This window comes from Chamaea fasciata, unplaced genomic scaffold (assembly GCF_029207755.1).
Source record: "Chamaea fasciata isolate MVZ Bird 193981 ecotype frontalis unplaced genomic scaffold, bChaFas1.0.hap1 SCAF_6, whole genome shotgun sequence".
Classification (NCBI taxonomy): Eukaryota; Metazoa; Chordata; class Aves; order Passeriformes; family Sylviidae; genus Chamaea; species Chamaea fasciata.
In genome coordinates, this window is record NW_027094091.1 from 57,208,553 (window position 1) to 57,224,836 (window position 16,284).

A 16,284-nucleotide genomic window follows, 5' to 3' on the forward strand; every position below is an offset into this window, starting at 1 on the left:
TTCTGGAGCACATTAGTCATATGAAGAGATGATGGCTGTGGGCACAGGCGAGATTTGAACGTGGGCTGGGTAGTTATGTGCTTAAGCCCACAGTGCTGAGAGGATTATGGGTCAGATGGATCAGCTTTTGTGATTCTGGCCTGATTTCTTCAGGAAGGAGTGCCAAGACCCTGCTGAAGGTAAAGGATGCTCTAGCACATAAGCTGGGGTGACACTTCCAGGGATCCTCCTGCTCCCGTGTGATTGGGCAGACGAAGGAAGTCCTTTCATGGCTTTGCATTCCCATTTGGGCTGCTTCTGGAGAGGAGCCTGGCAGAAGACAGAGGTGGCGATGGTGATGCCACTTCCTCATAGAAAGCCACAGAGTGTACCATGTAATTACATCTGGGCAGAGCAGGGCTGCTCCTGCAGCACAGTTACATACGTGACTGGAGCAGGCAGTGCCGGAATTTGCAGACATGTCAGGAGTCACAAATACTAGAAACCCTCAGGAGAGCTTTTGTCAATAACTGATGCCCTGCAGTTTCTAAAAAAAAGTTGGAAGGCAGCTTTGTGCTCCTGCTGTGGGATCATGAAGGTAGGGAACAGGCAGCACATGTTCTCGACCCTGCTTCCCCAGACAGCACCTGCTCTCATTTGCTTGCATTAGTCTTCCCTGTTTGCATATCAAACATATTTTCACATCTTTTTCTATGTGACTGGTTATGCAAAATCAAATTCTGTGTATAAGGGTCAATGCTTATCCAGTATTCATTTCTTATAAGCTCTTTTTAAAAGATTCCTGCTTCTTATCTCCTGTGCAATATTCTTTTGTGCATTCAGCATTCAGAAACAAAAACCACCAAATAACAAGAGGGTATTCCAGCAGGAATAGTGAAGAGGAACTAGACTGGGTCAAAAGGTACTGATTGGCGCATGCAATCACACATATGCAACTGCTTTGAGGTGTACCACTGAATTCTACTGGAATTTTAACAGACTGTGAATACACTTGTCCAGCAGAATAAGGCTGTTGTGTAAGAATTCATCTGTCATTTACAGCTGCTCATTTAAGGTGATTGGTATGAAATTACAAACAACAGCTGGGGAGTGTGGTTAGGAAGTTTTATTTATCAATAGATCAAACGAAGAGTGTTACAGTCATCATGGTGTTAAGAGTGAAGGCTGGATCCAGCCTTTATGTCTGGTATCTGAATTTACTGAATTGATTACTGAGGGAAAAAGTTGAAGATCTCATAAATGTAGGTCTTAAAAGCAGTCAGCTTCAATTGCTACTGCAGTCCCTGTGGAAGTGGGGCAGAAATGCAGATCCCTGCCTCAGAGTTAGGGGTGGCTGCTGTCAGGTGCTGTGGTGATGTTCCTGAGCTGTATTTTAGGGTGCTGGCAGTCACCTGTGTACAACTTCCCTGGGAAGAGCGTTTTGGCTGCCGGCTGAGTGCTTATAGAGGTTTGTCACCAACAATCCCACTTTTATTGTTTTCAGTAAAACAACTTCCAGTAAGCAATTCCAGACTTTTCTTTGTTCCTCTGATATTCAGAACAAGCTTCTACTGCTTAAGCTTGGCCTACTCCTCTCTCCAGTATTTAACCACCCTTTTAGGAACAATGAAAAACCAAGAAACATCTCCTTGGAATTAATCCATGTTTCTCGCTGAAAAGCAGTTTATCACACATAAGCATGTAGATTCCTGTATAAAGTAGAGTAGCTTCTATGGGATTTTTGTTGTATAGACTCTTGTGCAGTATGGAATATTGTGGAAAGTGTGGGTACAGCACTCACATAATAATAGTTAATAAAAAGTTGGATCGCGAACCAAATGAAAGTCACCCAATGTGTGCTGTGGTGTGCTTTTATTTTTTGTGGTTGTGTTGGTTGAGACTTCTCTGGTTTTGTGAGTTGTTTGGCATTGCTTGGGTTTTGGTAGTGTTGTGGGTTTTTGTTGTTGTTGTTTTTTGTTGGGGTGGGGTTTTTTTGGTTTTGTTTTCTTTGGGGGGGGGAAGGGAGGTTTATTTAGGGGTTTTTTTGTTCATTATTTCTTTTTTTTTTAAGTTATTGGGATTTTGAGGATTCAGATGCCCTTTGGAGGTATGAGCCAAATTGCTGGTGATCTCTTGCTCAGAGCTGCACTGATGGTGTCTGTCCAGTTTTTCCAGGCTCCCAGGGGACTGTGGTAATGCTTCCTGTTCAGCTACACCGAGCAGCAGTAAATTTAGCCTGAGTGAGCCATAATGACAGCACAGGAATCAGAGGAGTGCTGACCACTCTCCAGGAGGGTCTGGCACTCCATAAAGATATCTTCATCCCTTGAGCTGCCAGCCCTGGCCTGACCTCTCTGCCCACTCTGGGCAGCCTGTGCCTCCACACTACCGGTTTGCACTCCTGCAGTGCCTGTTTCGTACAATCATTTCCATCAGTCATTTCCTTCTGACGTTTTTTTTCCCCCTCCAACAAGAAATCAGGGTGCTGTGACTCAGGAGACAGACACACACCTGACCCGCACAAACAGCACAGTTGCCCCTATGTCACCCTGAGCAGTTCACTGATGTGATCAGGGGCAAGGCTGGCCCCTGATCACTGCTATGTTTTCCTTCCTGATAGCACTGACACCATGCTGCCTTCCAGACCTCTGCAATTCCAGTTGGATGGGAGCAGGCACAGGGTGAAAGCTGCAGAGAGCTTTTCATATTATGGCTGCGTTTTTGTTCCGCTTCCACCTTGTGATTGACAAATACTTACTGCTCCCACCTCCCAAGGGGTTGAATTGTGAGCAGGAAGTGATTATAAAAGATACTGTAGTCTGAGTGAGATGTTAGGAGCTGTACTTACCCACTACTGCCTCTGTGATTACTGCTGCCAGTGCTGAGCTATTGACAGCCCAGTGGCACTGGAGCTACCTGGTAACTGTGGCAGCATTGACAACCAGTCCCTGCTGTGAGGCAGGGCTGAGCATCTATCCCTGCCCTCATTTTGACCAAGGGCAGCAAGATGCAGTAGTGCCTGTGTGCAGGAAGATGTGTTGGATCTGACAGTGGCCAGGCAGAAATGAGACATTCTTATCCACGTCTGATGAAGTCACAGCCTCAAATTAGTGAATTCAGCCAAGCTGATGGATGATATGGATTTATAGGACCTGATAATCCAGTCACACACATCTGGCAGGGATGGCACAAAGCACCTGTCCAGCCATGAGCTCCAGCTGCAGAGGGCATGATATGGACAGCAGTTATTGCTTGATCCATGTGTTTTGCTTTGGCAAAAGTGGAACAGAGCAGGTACAGCACCTGTGAACCTTTACCCCAACAGACCATCAGGGTGATGTGCTGGTTTTGCTGGAGGTCATTGCTCAGAGTAGGATGGTAGAAAAATGCAGGAAATAAACATATATAGAGTGTGGGGCTGGCACAGGAGGTGGAAAAGTGAGGGATTTTGGGAGCTTGCCTTGCATGGGTTTTGGGAAAGGGCATGGTGCATCTTGTGAGTAGGATAAGATTGGCACCTCTCTTCAACAGCGTCACAGAGACTTCAAACAGTCTGTGATGTCTGAAATAGGTCTGAAATAGGGCAAAAGACTGGTGCCTTAAAAGTGCCTGTTTTCTCCGACTTTAGAGGAAACTCCATGGTGGACATGGAACAGTGGGTTAATGATCCTACCCCTGTGCTGACAGGCGGCCAAGGGAGAGGGCTGTTGGTCTCGTGCAGAGGTCAAGCATTACCAGGTGCTCTTTGTGTGTCTGTATTTCGGGACTTCTGGACTCAGGCTCCTGTGAGATGTTTTTTTCCAGCAAGGAGAAGTAGCAAATTTTAGAGGCTTAGCAGAAACCAAACCTGTGCACGCCTCTGTGCTGTGACAAACACACTGGTAGCTCCATATCACAGCATTTGTAGCTTTGAGGCTTGCTCCCAGAAGGAGCTGGAACATCAGTGCTGCTCTTCAAACACCTAAAATGTCATTATTGGCTACTGAGATACATGTCATGTTAATGCAGTGAAACGCAGACAATATTTACTCAGTTTCAAAATGAAGCTGCGTTATAACACCTGTCACCAGAAAGTGTGGGGGAAGGGGATTTGGATTTGGATCTGACCAAAAAGTAGGGGCTGGTGCTGAGTGTTTGGTTGAGTGCCGTGGGTCCTGCTCTCATCCCTGCTCCTGTTCATTCATTGATCCTTTTCCTTTTAATGCTGCTGTCAAAACCCTTAGGTCTACTCAGGAGAGAAGTGCACCAGCAATATTAATATTATTAAAATACCCCAGACTGGAAAAAAAAAGAGGGACCAGTGGTTTTTGAACAATGTTTATTTCTTGAGTTTTTGATGCTGAGCTGTCTCGATCACTGGAGGAGAGCAGCTGTTATGTTTCTACTCCACCAGCTGGCTGGCTGTAGTGCCAGCTTTTCTTTTGGCTTTGGTGTCTCTTTTCCCTCCTGCTGTCTGCACTCATTTCTTTCCTCTGCTCTCCTGAACACCACACAGCCCAGACTGTCAGAGAAGTGATATTCCTGAATCTTCTTACCAGCCCTGCCAGTATTCTTTCTCATTTCTGCCTTGGCCACATCCTCCCTGGTATCTGAGAGTGCCAGCTTTAGTCTGGCCAGGTTTCCCCCATCTTCCTTCCAGGGACTGAGCACGTTGGTAGGGTAGGACTTGGGGAAATGCCCAGTGGCATTTAAAACACCCAACAGACAGCTGCTGCTCCTACCCTCAGTCCATTTCTCACCTCTGATGTAACGACAATAATCCTTAATATTATTTTTTCTCTATAAAATTAATTGTAAGGTTGCAATATGTGGGTTGGGGTTTCCTTTCCTTGCAAAACACAGGCAGATCTGCTTGGGCAACCTGGCTAATGCTGTAGGATGATCTCTGGAAGGGATTTGAGGGACAGATCTCATCGATGGACCCAGGGTCACTGGCAGTTACAGGGACATGGGTCAGGTCGGGGTGCTGTCAGGGAGCACTGTTGGGTGTGCTGGTGCTGTGGGTGTTTCAGGGCCATTGGAAAGGAGGGAAGGGACCTTGGGGTGGTGGCTGGTGGGGCAATGGGTGACCTGTGTCATTATAGAGCCGGGCATGCAGAGCTTGGTGTTTATCTCCTTCTTGCACCACAGCACCTGGACATGAGGCAGCACCAGATCTTTGGGGGCTGAGTTAAATGCAGGTTTGACATTACAAAAAAAAAACCCAAAAAACAAAAAAAACCCCAACAAAACAACAAAACCAAAAAACAAACAAAAAAAAAGCATGGTAATTGTTGGAGGGGCCTAAAAAAGGTTGGCAACATGAACTCATATCTGGCTGGGGACAGGGGTATAATTTTGACATAGGTGAAAAGGAAAATACATCCCACGGTATCTGCGGCAGGGGGCAGGTGGGGAAGGAGAGGGAAAACATCTGCTGAAGGTATGGGCATGAGAGTGAGTGTCTTTGTGGTGACCATCTTGAGGCCAAGGGGCTGTGGGGAAAGCAGTGAGGCCATGGTGGCACTGGGGCCTCCCTGCATGGGGGGCAGGAGGAAGGAGAAAAATGATGCTCGTCACATTTGGCACCTTGCAGTCCTCCCAGGACAGACACACATGGACTGTGGTCTGGTAATGAGTGTGGGGGGGAAACAGCAGGAGATTGTGGGGATGAAATTACACCCAGCAGCAGACTGACGTGTCTGGTTTCACAAGATGCTCTGTCCAGCATGAGGCATGCTATCTGGATGCTGTTTTCTACAACCTGAGCAAATTCAGATAACCTGCAGTTTACAGAGCCCTGGCTCAGTCCTGATCCTGCCCAAGTTTCCTTCAGTCATTTATTTCGCAGTGCCAGCATCTCCTGTGAATGCCAGCAAAGCTGTAGCCCTGTCTGTGTCCCCATGGCACATATTGTGGCCTGAGTTTTCCAGAGCAGAGGTTTCAACCCCTGCGTGTCCAGCAGCTGGAAGGAGCACTGGAATGCTACACTCAGTGGATAGTGTGGGATGCTCCCCATACACCTCCATTTAGTATTTCCCTTCTTCCTGGCATGAGTGCCTGTGTGGGCATGAAAATAAGACAAGTGTTCTCTTTCTAGGGTGGTTTTGTGCTTCTGCCCCAAGGTACACGGCAAGGCTAAGACCTGGCAGGGAAATGGTCCCTGTGGGTTTCAGCACCCTGGCCCGTGGCACACTCTGCTCCCAAGTGCACGGGTTAGGAGGATGCCATCCCCGGGATGGGCTCCAGTGCTCGGCGTGGGTGACGCCGTAGTTGTTTGCGTGTGTCATGGCGGGAAGTGTGTGAACGGGACAAATTTAGCAGTCAAAACACAGGGCCAGCACAGTCCGTCATTAACCACCGGCCCGTCTCGTCATCCTGCAACCACAAGGAGCTTTTTTAGGGCCGGCGTCCTGGCGGAGGCCAGAGGAAGCGTGGGAGGCCGGTTCCCGGTGACACCTCCCGGCGCAGCAGCGCTGCCCGACGGTGCCATTGGCTGCCCCCGGCCCGGGGCTGGCGCTGGTCAGCGGTTAAATGCCTGCCCGGCCACCCTGGGACACACAGCCTGGAGCATTCCGACACAGGCAGCCAGCTCATCCCATCCCCAGCACCACAGGAGACTCGAGTTTGAATCACACCTTGAGGTAAAGGTCTTGGTTTCTTTGGGTTGATCTGGAGGGGAAATGGCAACGTTTGGGAGCAGGGGTTGAAGATTTCATGACAAGTTTTGGTTGAAAGCAGGAGGCTCATCAGCTGGGGTGTAGGTGTTGCTTTGTCAGGGAAGAAATCAGAAGTGTGCTCGTTCCAGTGTGTTTTGGGTGAAGGGTGATGTTCAGTGTGGTTAGCGTATCCCATAGGGATGAGGTGCTGGGCTGCTTAAAGAAAATGCTTGGAAAATGAGAGCAGAGCTGGAGGAAAGCCCCCACTGCTTTACCTGCCTGCCAGGCAGCAGTGCTGCTGGAGTGCCCACCCAGAGGGCTCTGGAGATGCTGCTCTCTGTGGGGTTGTCTCATTGGGATGCCCCACTTTGGAATGGTGGGAGATTTTATGTGACTGTGGGGACCACTCCAGGTGGCAGGTGCAGCTCTGCAGCCCATGGTCTCACAGTGCTGTCCATCTGAGGTGCAGGCTCCTGACACAACCACCGAGCTCAGCTGGGTGGTGACATTACTATGGGAACAGGAAACTCAGGAGCACTTTCCTGCTCTTTAATGATGCTTAGATTAAAAATCTGCCAGTACATGGCTGGGTATTTCAAATTCCAAACAAAAGGGAGGTTTCTGCACAGGAGGTGCCTGGAAGTCGCACAAGGACAAATCCTGGCTTGTTTGATGACATGCCAGGCTGAGCAGTGTGATTTGGGAGGGATTTGTGGGGCCGAGTTCCAGCCAGAGGCACATGCAAAGGCTTTGCCCTAGCCTGCAAATATTTCATTCCTTGTTGCAGCCACAGGGACCACGACTGACATGAGGGCTGCGTTCCTGGTGCTTCTCCTCTGGGCCATGGCCTGTGCTCACCCTGTAAGTACCCCCTGGACTGACACTCCCACCCCAAACCCCTTGGTTTTGCCCAGCCAGGGCACACTGATCACTGATCAAATGTCTCCTGGATCCGTTTAGGTGCCTGGCCATGAACCCACCCACCCCAGCACCCTGCAGGAGGTAAGCTACAGGTGCCCCTGTCCCACAGGTAGCAGCCCCTCAGGGAGGAAGTCTGGGATGGGGATCCAGCTGTGGGTGGGCATCCTTGGACCAGGAACCAGGGAGGATCTACTGCTTCTGTGGTTCTTTGAGCTTTGTCCATCTGCTCAGTCTTTTCAAGCTGGGTTGGTTTCACCCTGTTTTGACTTGCCTTCCCGAGAAAGTTCCCAGTTCACCTGACACCTTTTGCTGTGCTGCCCCTGAAAAAGGAGTTTCTGTGCTCTGAACTAGCCCAGCTTGGGCTTTTCTGGGCTGTCCTTTTGTTAGTAGCTACCATTTTGTTTCGTATCAGCAGAAATAACTAAAGGGCTGAGGTGCAAGAAGTTAAAAAGGTTTGAGCTTTTGCATGGCTCAGGAGTGAGGTCCTGCAGCAGCAGCAGTAAATGTGCTGTGGTTGGTGTTTAATAAACCAAAAGTGTTCTGTTTTGCCTCCAGGATACCGCAAATGAAGGTTACATTGGCAAGCTAGGCAACCACCTGGACGGCGGAGATGGCAGACATCCTCCTGCCAGTCCAGAGACAGGGGACAATGCCCTTGCCAGGGACCTGACGGGTGGGAATGCCCTGGATGAGGAGCTGGGTGAGCTCAGTGGCCGAGTTGGGCAGGCTCAGCACGTGAACCAGGTGGACCACGAGGACACAGGCACCCACAACGGAAACGACCTTGGTTTCCTGGTGAGTGAGTGGAGAGAAATGTTTTGTCCTGCCAGGAAAGCTCCCTTGGCCCCAAACCTGGCGTTGGGCAAGGCTGTGCTTGACTTTGCATTCATCTGTTTGTCACTTCCCTAGGAGGCGGATGCACGTGACACTGATGATGGTGACAACGGAGACCACTACGGTGCCAGAGCCAACGGGTTTCCCTCCCACGGCGGCGGGTTCCTAGACGAGGAGGATGACAGTGGGGATGACACCTTCGATGCCAACGGGGAGGAGGAGAGGGGCGAAGCCCCTACATACGTGGCTGGTGCTGATGGGGCAGCGGAACACGAGCACGATGCTGGTCGTGGGGATGCCGGGGCTGGTGGGGGGCACGGCGACAGCAGCAGCAGCAGCAGCAGCGAGAGCGTCGGGGCAGACCACCGGCGCTACAGGAGCCACAGCTTTGGACGCGCCTACAGGCACGGAGGGGCCAGCAGCAGCAGCCAGGAGGAGGACAGCTATGACTTCCAGGACGAAGCCATGCAGGGAGATGATCCCTCTATCTTCGACGGCCCGGGCAGCAGCTACAGGATGCGCCATGCTGGCCCCCGTGGCCTGGGGAACAGGTGGAACAGTGCCCAGGGGGCTGGCTCCCACCGCTGGGAGGAGGGTGACAGCAGGTCCCCCGAGGTGGAGGATGGTGACTCTGGAGAAGACAGCCCGTCCTTGGAGGACAACAGTGAGTCAGAAGAGCCTGTTGACAGCCAGTCAGAGGAAAAAAGCTCCAGCCACTCCCAGGAGGATGAGGATGGGAATGGGGAGGACAGCCCCTCTAGGGAGGATGAGGACAGCAAGTCCAGGGAGGGCACTGATGAGCAGTCAGATGAAGAGCCAGGGGAGATCCCGGAGGTGGTGAAAACCTTGAATGAGCACAGCAACAGCCAGACCTGGGAAGGACAGGAGGACTGGGATTCTGCTGAGGACAGGAGCGTGCTCTCCACACCTGACAATGAGTCCAGGGAAGAAGAGGGTGAACTGAGCAAGTCCAGGGAAGATGATGATGACCAGAGCCAATCCACAGAGGACACCGTGGAGGAGTCAGAGGAGGATGGGAATGACTCAGTGCCGAGCACATCAGCTGAGAGCCCAGAGTCCCCAGAGGATGACAGCAGCCCAGAGGACAACACAGGTGAGGACAGCAGGTCCACAGAGAGCGACAACAGCGAGTCCCAGGAAGATGATGACGACGTGGAGAGCCACTCCCAGGAGGATGCCACCCGCGAGTCCAGCAGCCACGGGGACGACAGCTCCCTGCAGAGCCTGGAGAGCGGGGCCCGCAAGCGGCGGCTGGGCGCCCTCCGCCACAGGCCCGCTGCTGACTACGATGACAATGACTGCCAGGACGGCTACTGAGCTGTGCCCCACGGCCTCAGTGGCCTGGGGGGGCGTGGGGGGAGGAGGGGTTAATTTATTTGCCACATAGCCTGGTTGACTTCTTCTCAAGAAGATGCTGTGGTTAAAACAGAGTCAGGTTCGCCGGGGCTAGACCTGGGCACGCTACACAGGGAGTGAAGGGGTTGCCAGGCACAGGGAAAACGCCAAAACGCAGCAAGAAAAGGCATTTTCTGTATCCAACTGGAGAGCAGCTGAGAGCTGTGAGTGCCAGCAGGGTGATGCTGCCCACTTGCCCCAGGTGCACAGTGGGGCCTTGGCACTCCTGGGCGTGCTGGGCAGAAAAGTCCCCGTGTTCACCCCTTGTGTTTACCTGCCACTGCCCTAAACACGTGTCCAGACTCCAACTGGAGCTTTCCATTAACTCTATGTCCAGCACATAAAAAGAAAAAGCTACAGCTGGTGTGCACACGTGATGCATGGGTGCAGCAGGGTGTGAAGTACCACTTCAGGATGGGATGTATGTAATATTTTATTCTTTTGTAAGAAATGTACAGAAAACGTTATACTGTATCTTTTTTGCACTTGTATTTCAAAGCTGAAATGTACCCTGTTGATTTCTTTAATCACCATTAAAACCACCAAACTCCACTGTTGTGTGGTTTGAGGTGTTGCTGTTTTTTTCTCCTGGGTGTGTCAGGGTCTGCAATTTGGGGCTGGAGCAGAAGGAGTGGGAAGCAAAGGGCAGGATATTTGTGTGGGGAGCCACAGCATGCTGGGAGAAGTGGGAAAGCAAAAGCTGAGGGTGTTCCCACTCCCTCTATTTCCAGGTGCCCCAAAGGCCACCCCTGACCCTTGGTGAGTCCGCAGTAGGGTGGAAAATCTGGCTGATGACCCCAGTGAGCTGGGCCTGGGGCTTTGGTATGTTGGGGCCATCACCTCCTGCAGTGTGAGCAGGGGCTGTACTGCTCATCCTGAGGTGCTGGAACTCACCGGGACTCTTCTGGGCCAGTGGCTCTCTGTGCCCATGGTGGCCCCTGGCACCAGGTTCCCTGCAGCAGGGATGCAGGTGAGCAAGGAAAAGGTGTTATCATGAGTAAAGCCTGTTTTACTGTGTGACATTTGGTTGTTTTTTTCCTCCTGTCAGCAACTAAGCAGCACGTTATTTAAAATCACATTATTTTAAATCCCACTCAGGCCCTTCTGCCCTGTTCAAGTGTGCAGGACAAGCAGTACAATGTAGGTACTGCTAATGCTGACAGATGAAGCCTTGGGCTGTTGTGTCACTGTGCAGTTTTACAGCATGGAGTTGTGACTCTCTCTGCAGGGGACAGTCTCCAAGGGGTCAGGGTGAGTGGGTACATTCTCTTCAGCTGTCCAATCTCAGAGGTGTCATTGCTGAGCATTGCAGTACCAAATTCAAGAAGCAGTAAAAAAATTAAATATTTTTTCTGCTACTTATAGCAGAACCACACTTAATTTGTAGCCTGCTTCCACCACTGTGAAGGCCGGGAGCTAAACAGCTCCTGGGTTTTATGGAAATCATGCTTTAATTTTCACCCTGTGTAACCTTTTTTTTGCTTCTTTATGAGATCAGCTCTGAAACTTGTGGCTTCCCCACGCCGCTGCCTTGGGAATGAGCCGCTTTCCTGACCCTTCATCCCACTAGTCCCCACTTCATTGCGAAAATCTCAGCTGTGACCTGGCCCTTGCATCAGTTGAGTGGATAGTTGGGGATGCTGTGATGGCAGTGATGCCTCTCAGGGTCACGGGCACCAAAATTCTGGAGTGCTGCCCCACCACTGGGGTGGAAGACAACAAGCGTGGGTTTGGCTGCGGCCAGAAGGGCTGGGTCACATCGCTGTCGCTGTGGTTTAAAGCCGTAGCAGTGATGTTCGGTGCTGCGGGGCGGGCAGGCTGTGAGCTCTGCCGTGACCAGCAAGCGGTGCTGCCGCTCCGGCAGCGGGGACGTTCTGGTGCCGCCTCTGTCGCGGGGCTGGTCACATCCCAGGGCCATCGGAGGTGGCGTTTGCGTAGCGACAGCTGGCGGGGGTGGGGATGGAGCATTTTTTTTTTTTTCGGATCCCTCCAGGAAGAGGAGTGCAGCTCTGCAGTGAGCCCAGCCTGTGAGAAGGACGGTCGAGAGGTTTCAGGGTCGGGGTGAAACCCCTTCCTGCAAATTTGTGCATGACTTTGTGTCCATCCTCATCCTTGTGGATGAGGATGTGCTCCCTGGGGAGCCTGGCGCAGCTGGGCAGGGGACTGCGTGTCCCCGTCCTCCTCACTTCATGCACGGAGAGAAAACCCGGATTGCTTTAGGTTTAGTGTGAGCAGGAGGCAGGAGTGCCTTGCAAGCAGGTCCGGGGGTATCCGGCTGTGCTGCCGCACACGTGGGTCCCCTCCACGTGCCTTCCCGGGGACGTGCTGCCACTGCACTCGTGTCCTGGCCAGCACCGCCCAGCACTTGCCTCCCGCCGGCTGGCTGCTCCCCAAAAGCCGGGGAGCCGCTGCCAGAGCTGACTGCTGCCTGCCGGTCCTGCCAGGACAGCTTCCCACGGGACCATCCCTCCTGGGCATTGCCCTTCTCTGGGAAAACCTCCTGCTTGGCCGCAGGGAGGGAGCTGATCCTGTCGGGCCCATGCAGGGATGTGGCCAGAACCTGGCAAGGTTTTGGGGGGACACTGGTGGCATTGGAGTATCCCTACCAAATGCTGTTCATCTGTGTGTGAGCAGGGCCACCCTGCTTGACATCTGGAAGGGCTTGATGATGGGCAGGACTTCACAGGGTGAGGTTTTGGATGGACAGAGGGAATGTGACCAAGAGATGCTCTCTTGGAGGATTTTAAGGCATTTTTCGGAGTTTATGTATTTGGGGTTTTTGCCATGTGTCTGTGTACTGTGAGCATTGGAGGGGAAAACTCCTGTTCTCTGCTGTTGGGCTGACAGGAAAAGCAGCAGGGAAGGTCAACCACAGGCTCTTCCATCACTGGAGATGTTCCTGCCTCCAGTTTCAGGATGATTATGTGACAAAGTTGTCACGGTCAGTTTTCCCAATGGGTTAGGCAGGGATAAAAAATGCCCACATCAATGTATGCTTTTATTATCCACCCACATGACATTCTTTGTGCGTTGGGGGTGGCCTCCAGAGCTGAATGCAGCGATTGACCCAGAAATCAGCATTGGGGTTTAAAGCAGGTATTTTTGGATCCATACAGGTTTTTGAAAACATGAGTTTACATCATCTTAAAAGAAAGGTTTCTTGTGCTGGTTGTTTTTTTTTTTTTTTTTTTTTTTTTTTTTTTTTTTTTTTTTTTTTTTTTTTTGTCCTTTCCAAGAAGTAAAAATTCTATTTTTACTAAGTAGCTGGTGTGGCTGAAGTGGTAGGAGGCAGCAGTGCTGAGCCTGGCTGTGGCAGCTGAACTTGGGGCAGCCATGGCACACAAGCTGTTCTTACTCAACCCCATTATTTTCCTGGATTTGGTGGGAGAAACAGAGAGACCCCTGCACTTGCAGACCACCTCTCCATCCAGCAATGGCTTTTTTGACAGTGCAGACAAATTTCCTGGGTTTCCCATGGTAACCTGAGTTCCACAGTTGGCCTCAGGGCTTTTCCTTGGCCAGTGTTTGTCTCTAGCAAAATGGGAATATCTGTGGAAGAAACAAAGATAGAATCACAGAATGGTCGTGGTTGGAAGAGATCTTAAACACCAACCCAATCCAACCCCCTGCCATGGGCAGGGACACTAGACCAGGTTGCTCAGAGCCTCATCCAACCTAGTCTTGAACACTTTCAGGGATGGGGCACCTACTACTTCTCTGGGCAATCTGTTCCTGTGCCACACCCCCCCTCACAGCAGTGAATTTCTTCCTAGTATTGGATCTAAACCTTCTCTCTCTCAGTTTGAAGTTTATCCCCTCCTTGTCTTGTCACTACATGCCCTTGTAAGAAATTTCTCTTCCTCTTTTCTTGTAAACTCCCTTCAGGTCTGATGGGATTGTCTCTTCTGTGCCCCCTGTGATGGAATTCTGCGGTGGGAACCACTCCTCTCCAAGCACACAGTGGGGCCAGGAGAGTTTGATTGCGTTTCTCTACCCTTTTCAATGGGGAGGAAAAACCTCTGACGGAAACACCGAGGCCATCAATCTGAACAAAAGAAGTTTCCCAGACGTGGGAAAACAGCTTCTGACCTCAGTGAAACCCCAAAACGTTACAAACCTTTCGAAGGCTCGGAAGAAATTTTTCTTCCAGCTCCCTTTACTGCCACGCACTTTGACGGCAAATAACTTTCCCATCCCTGGTTCAGCCACATCCTGGGAGTTTTGTGGTCCCCCCAGCATTGCCCCAAGGAGCTGGGCGCCACAGAATGGTACAAGTAAAGTGCAAGTGTTAGCATCCTCCTAACTAGCCGGGGGGATGCAAGTGCTGCATCCCCCCAGCTCATAACGGAAAACTTAAATCCTCTTGTACTGCGCTCCTCAAACTCATGGTGGAAACCTTAAAGATGCAGAGTGAGCAAGTGGTTTGCACATCGGATTTTTCCCTGTTTTCACACCCTGAAATGCAAAGCTGCAAAGGACTGATGTATTTTAGCAGGAGGCATCAGGTTACGGAGCACAGGGGCTGAATCTGCACCTGGGGGGGGCAGAGGCAACACCTGCCCTTTCTGTCCTAGACCTGATGTTGTTTCACCTGCAGAGCAAAAAGTAGTTTCATGACAGTGTGAAAACTTCCAAAGGCACCGTTAAAAAAACCTGAAATGAGTGCCTGAGTGTTAAGGTACTTTTTGCAGAAGACATTTCTCTGTGCATTGAGACCAGTTCAGATGGGGCTTTGAGCAACCTGGTCTAGTGGAAGGTGTTCCTACCCATGGCAGGAGATTGGGACTAGATGAGATTTAAGATCCCTTCCAACCCAAAGCATTCTGTGATTCTGTGACATGCAGATACATAGATCACTCTTCTGCAACTCATGTGTGTACACGATTAACAAATAATCAGTGCAAGAGCAGCAGCTCCTGCTGGCACATGCAGCACACTCTACTGCAAGTGGGACCTTTTTAATCCCAGACTCAGGCGTTTTTTCCAAGTTAGAGCAGTGTGTGCAGTGGCAGGGAGGCAGGCAGCCACACCAGTGCAGCACTACTACAGAAGTAGTGTGCCTCCGTGCCATCCAGATGCCTGAAGGTCCAGGGACACTGATTTAACTTAGAGAGTTCAGTTCCTGAGCTGGGTGTGCAGGCTGTTGGTTGTTACTTCTGCAATGAACACAGCCTGTCTTCCTGCTTGCCTCCTGAAAATAAAGCCTTTCAGGGGGTTTATTTGGCTTTTTCTCCTGAGGATTTCTTTGAGAGCTCTCACACGTGGATGGAGGCAGACACAGGTGGGGGGACCAGAGCTGGTAACTTACTCTGGCTGATGAGGTGTTTCTTGTTTCTGAAAAAAAGGAAAACAACAAACAGAGGAGATCCAATATACAGATATTGCTCAAACGTGAGGACCTGGGTGGTGGCGACTCTGGGATTTGTGATAACGCTTCGACCTAGCCTCAGTGATTTGCTGGCTTTTGTTCCCAGAGTTCAGGTGCTTCAAGGTGCTCACATTACAGAGCCACTCCTGGCCCACATTTTGCCAGGCATGTAAATAGAATTAATTTCCTTTTGCTTTTTTCTGTTCAGAGAAGAAGGAAAATCATACGAAATGGTCAGTTGCAGAGTGCCAACATATAAAGATTGTGTATTGATAATGAAGACTGATGCAAAGTGCATTTTAGATATTCTCCCCTCGCACTTTTACTCTAAAATTAAACGTTGGTAGAAGAATAACGAGCTGTGTGTGCAGCTGATGCTGTGTTTGTGGTCTGAGAGGTAAGGGGAAAGAGAGGCATTCCTTACTCATTGCTCCCTCTTCTTGCTCATCACTTCTCTCCCCAGTTGGTGATCGTGGCACACACACTCCTGTCCCTGACAGCACATGGGAAGAGGTGGAAGCCAGGGCAAGCTCTCCCTCAGGTGACCCCTATACAGGTTTTGGGGGTGCCCTGGCCGCTGAGCTGCATGGCAGGGGTGCCCTTTTCCCTGGCTGCAGCAGCACCTTGGTCTCTTCCCACCATGCTCAGTGTCCTTCTGATTTTGTTTTCTTTACTTATTTTTGGCCCTGAGGTTTCCTTTCAGAATAGCTCCAGGGCGTGGAAATAGGACGGTGTGGCCTCAGCCCCGCAGTATGCCCGGGCAGGACAGAAGCACTCTGCTCTGCTCATTTACCGCCCTGCAAAAATAATAACTAAATTTGGACTTAGGAGCCATGTCAGCCTGAGAAGGACAGGGACACTCTGACCCTGAGGTCCCCAGGGGCTCAGGCAAGTACACCCAAAGCGTACAGGGTGCCCTTGCAGGGTGCAAGCTGCAACACAAAGCTGTGGCCAGTGGCCGGTGCAAACTCCACCTTCCACTAGACCACGTTAGTTAAAACCCCATCCTTTGGAGGCAGATAAGCTGTTCTGTGTTTTGTTTCCAGCAAGGTGAGGTCATTTTCATAAAGCTTTCAAAGCCTGCAATCGTATTTAATAACAGATTCCTTTCAGACAAAGGGGTGATCC

General features: G+C 50.9%; 1 protein-coding gene across 1 annotated transcript; it reads left to right on the forward strand.

The window, feature by feature from the left end:
- The first annotated feature begins 6,547 nt into the window (after window positions 1–6,547).
- Window positions 6,548–9,710, forward strand: LOC136290700 (dentin matrix acidic phosphoprotein 1-like). The gene is made up of 5 exons (XM_066185022.1): window positions 6,548–6,602; window positions 7,405–7,478; window positions 7,578–7,619; window positions 8,094–8,333; window positions 8,448–9,710. The coding sequence occupies exons 2-5, from the start codon at window positions 7,425–7,427 to the stop codon at window positions 9,708–9,710; spliced, it is 1,599 nt and encodes a 532-aa protein (XP_066041119.1). The 5' UTR covers window positions 6,548–6,602; window positions 7,405–7,424.
- The last annotated feature ends 6,574 nt before the right edge of the window (window positions 9,711–16,284 follow it).

What these genes read in the sequence shown, in the direction of transcription:
- LOC136290700 (XM_066185022.1), top strand. Translation starts at nt 7,425, where the DNA reads ATGAGGGCTGCGTTCCTGGTGCTTCTCCTCTGGGCCATGGCCTGTGCT. An exon ending in ACCCCAGCACCCTGCAGGAG is followed by an intron (nt 7,620 to 8,093) that starts GTAAGCTACAGG and finishes TTTTGCCTCCAG; the next exon opens with GATACCGCAAATGAAGGTTA. An exon ending in GAAACGACCTTGGTTTCCTG is followed by an intron (nt 8,334 to 8,447) that starts GTGAGTGAGTGG and finishes TCACTTCCCTAG; the next exon opens with GAGGCGGATGCACGTGACAC.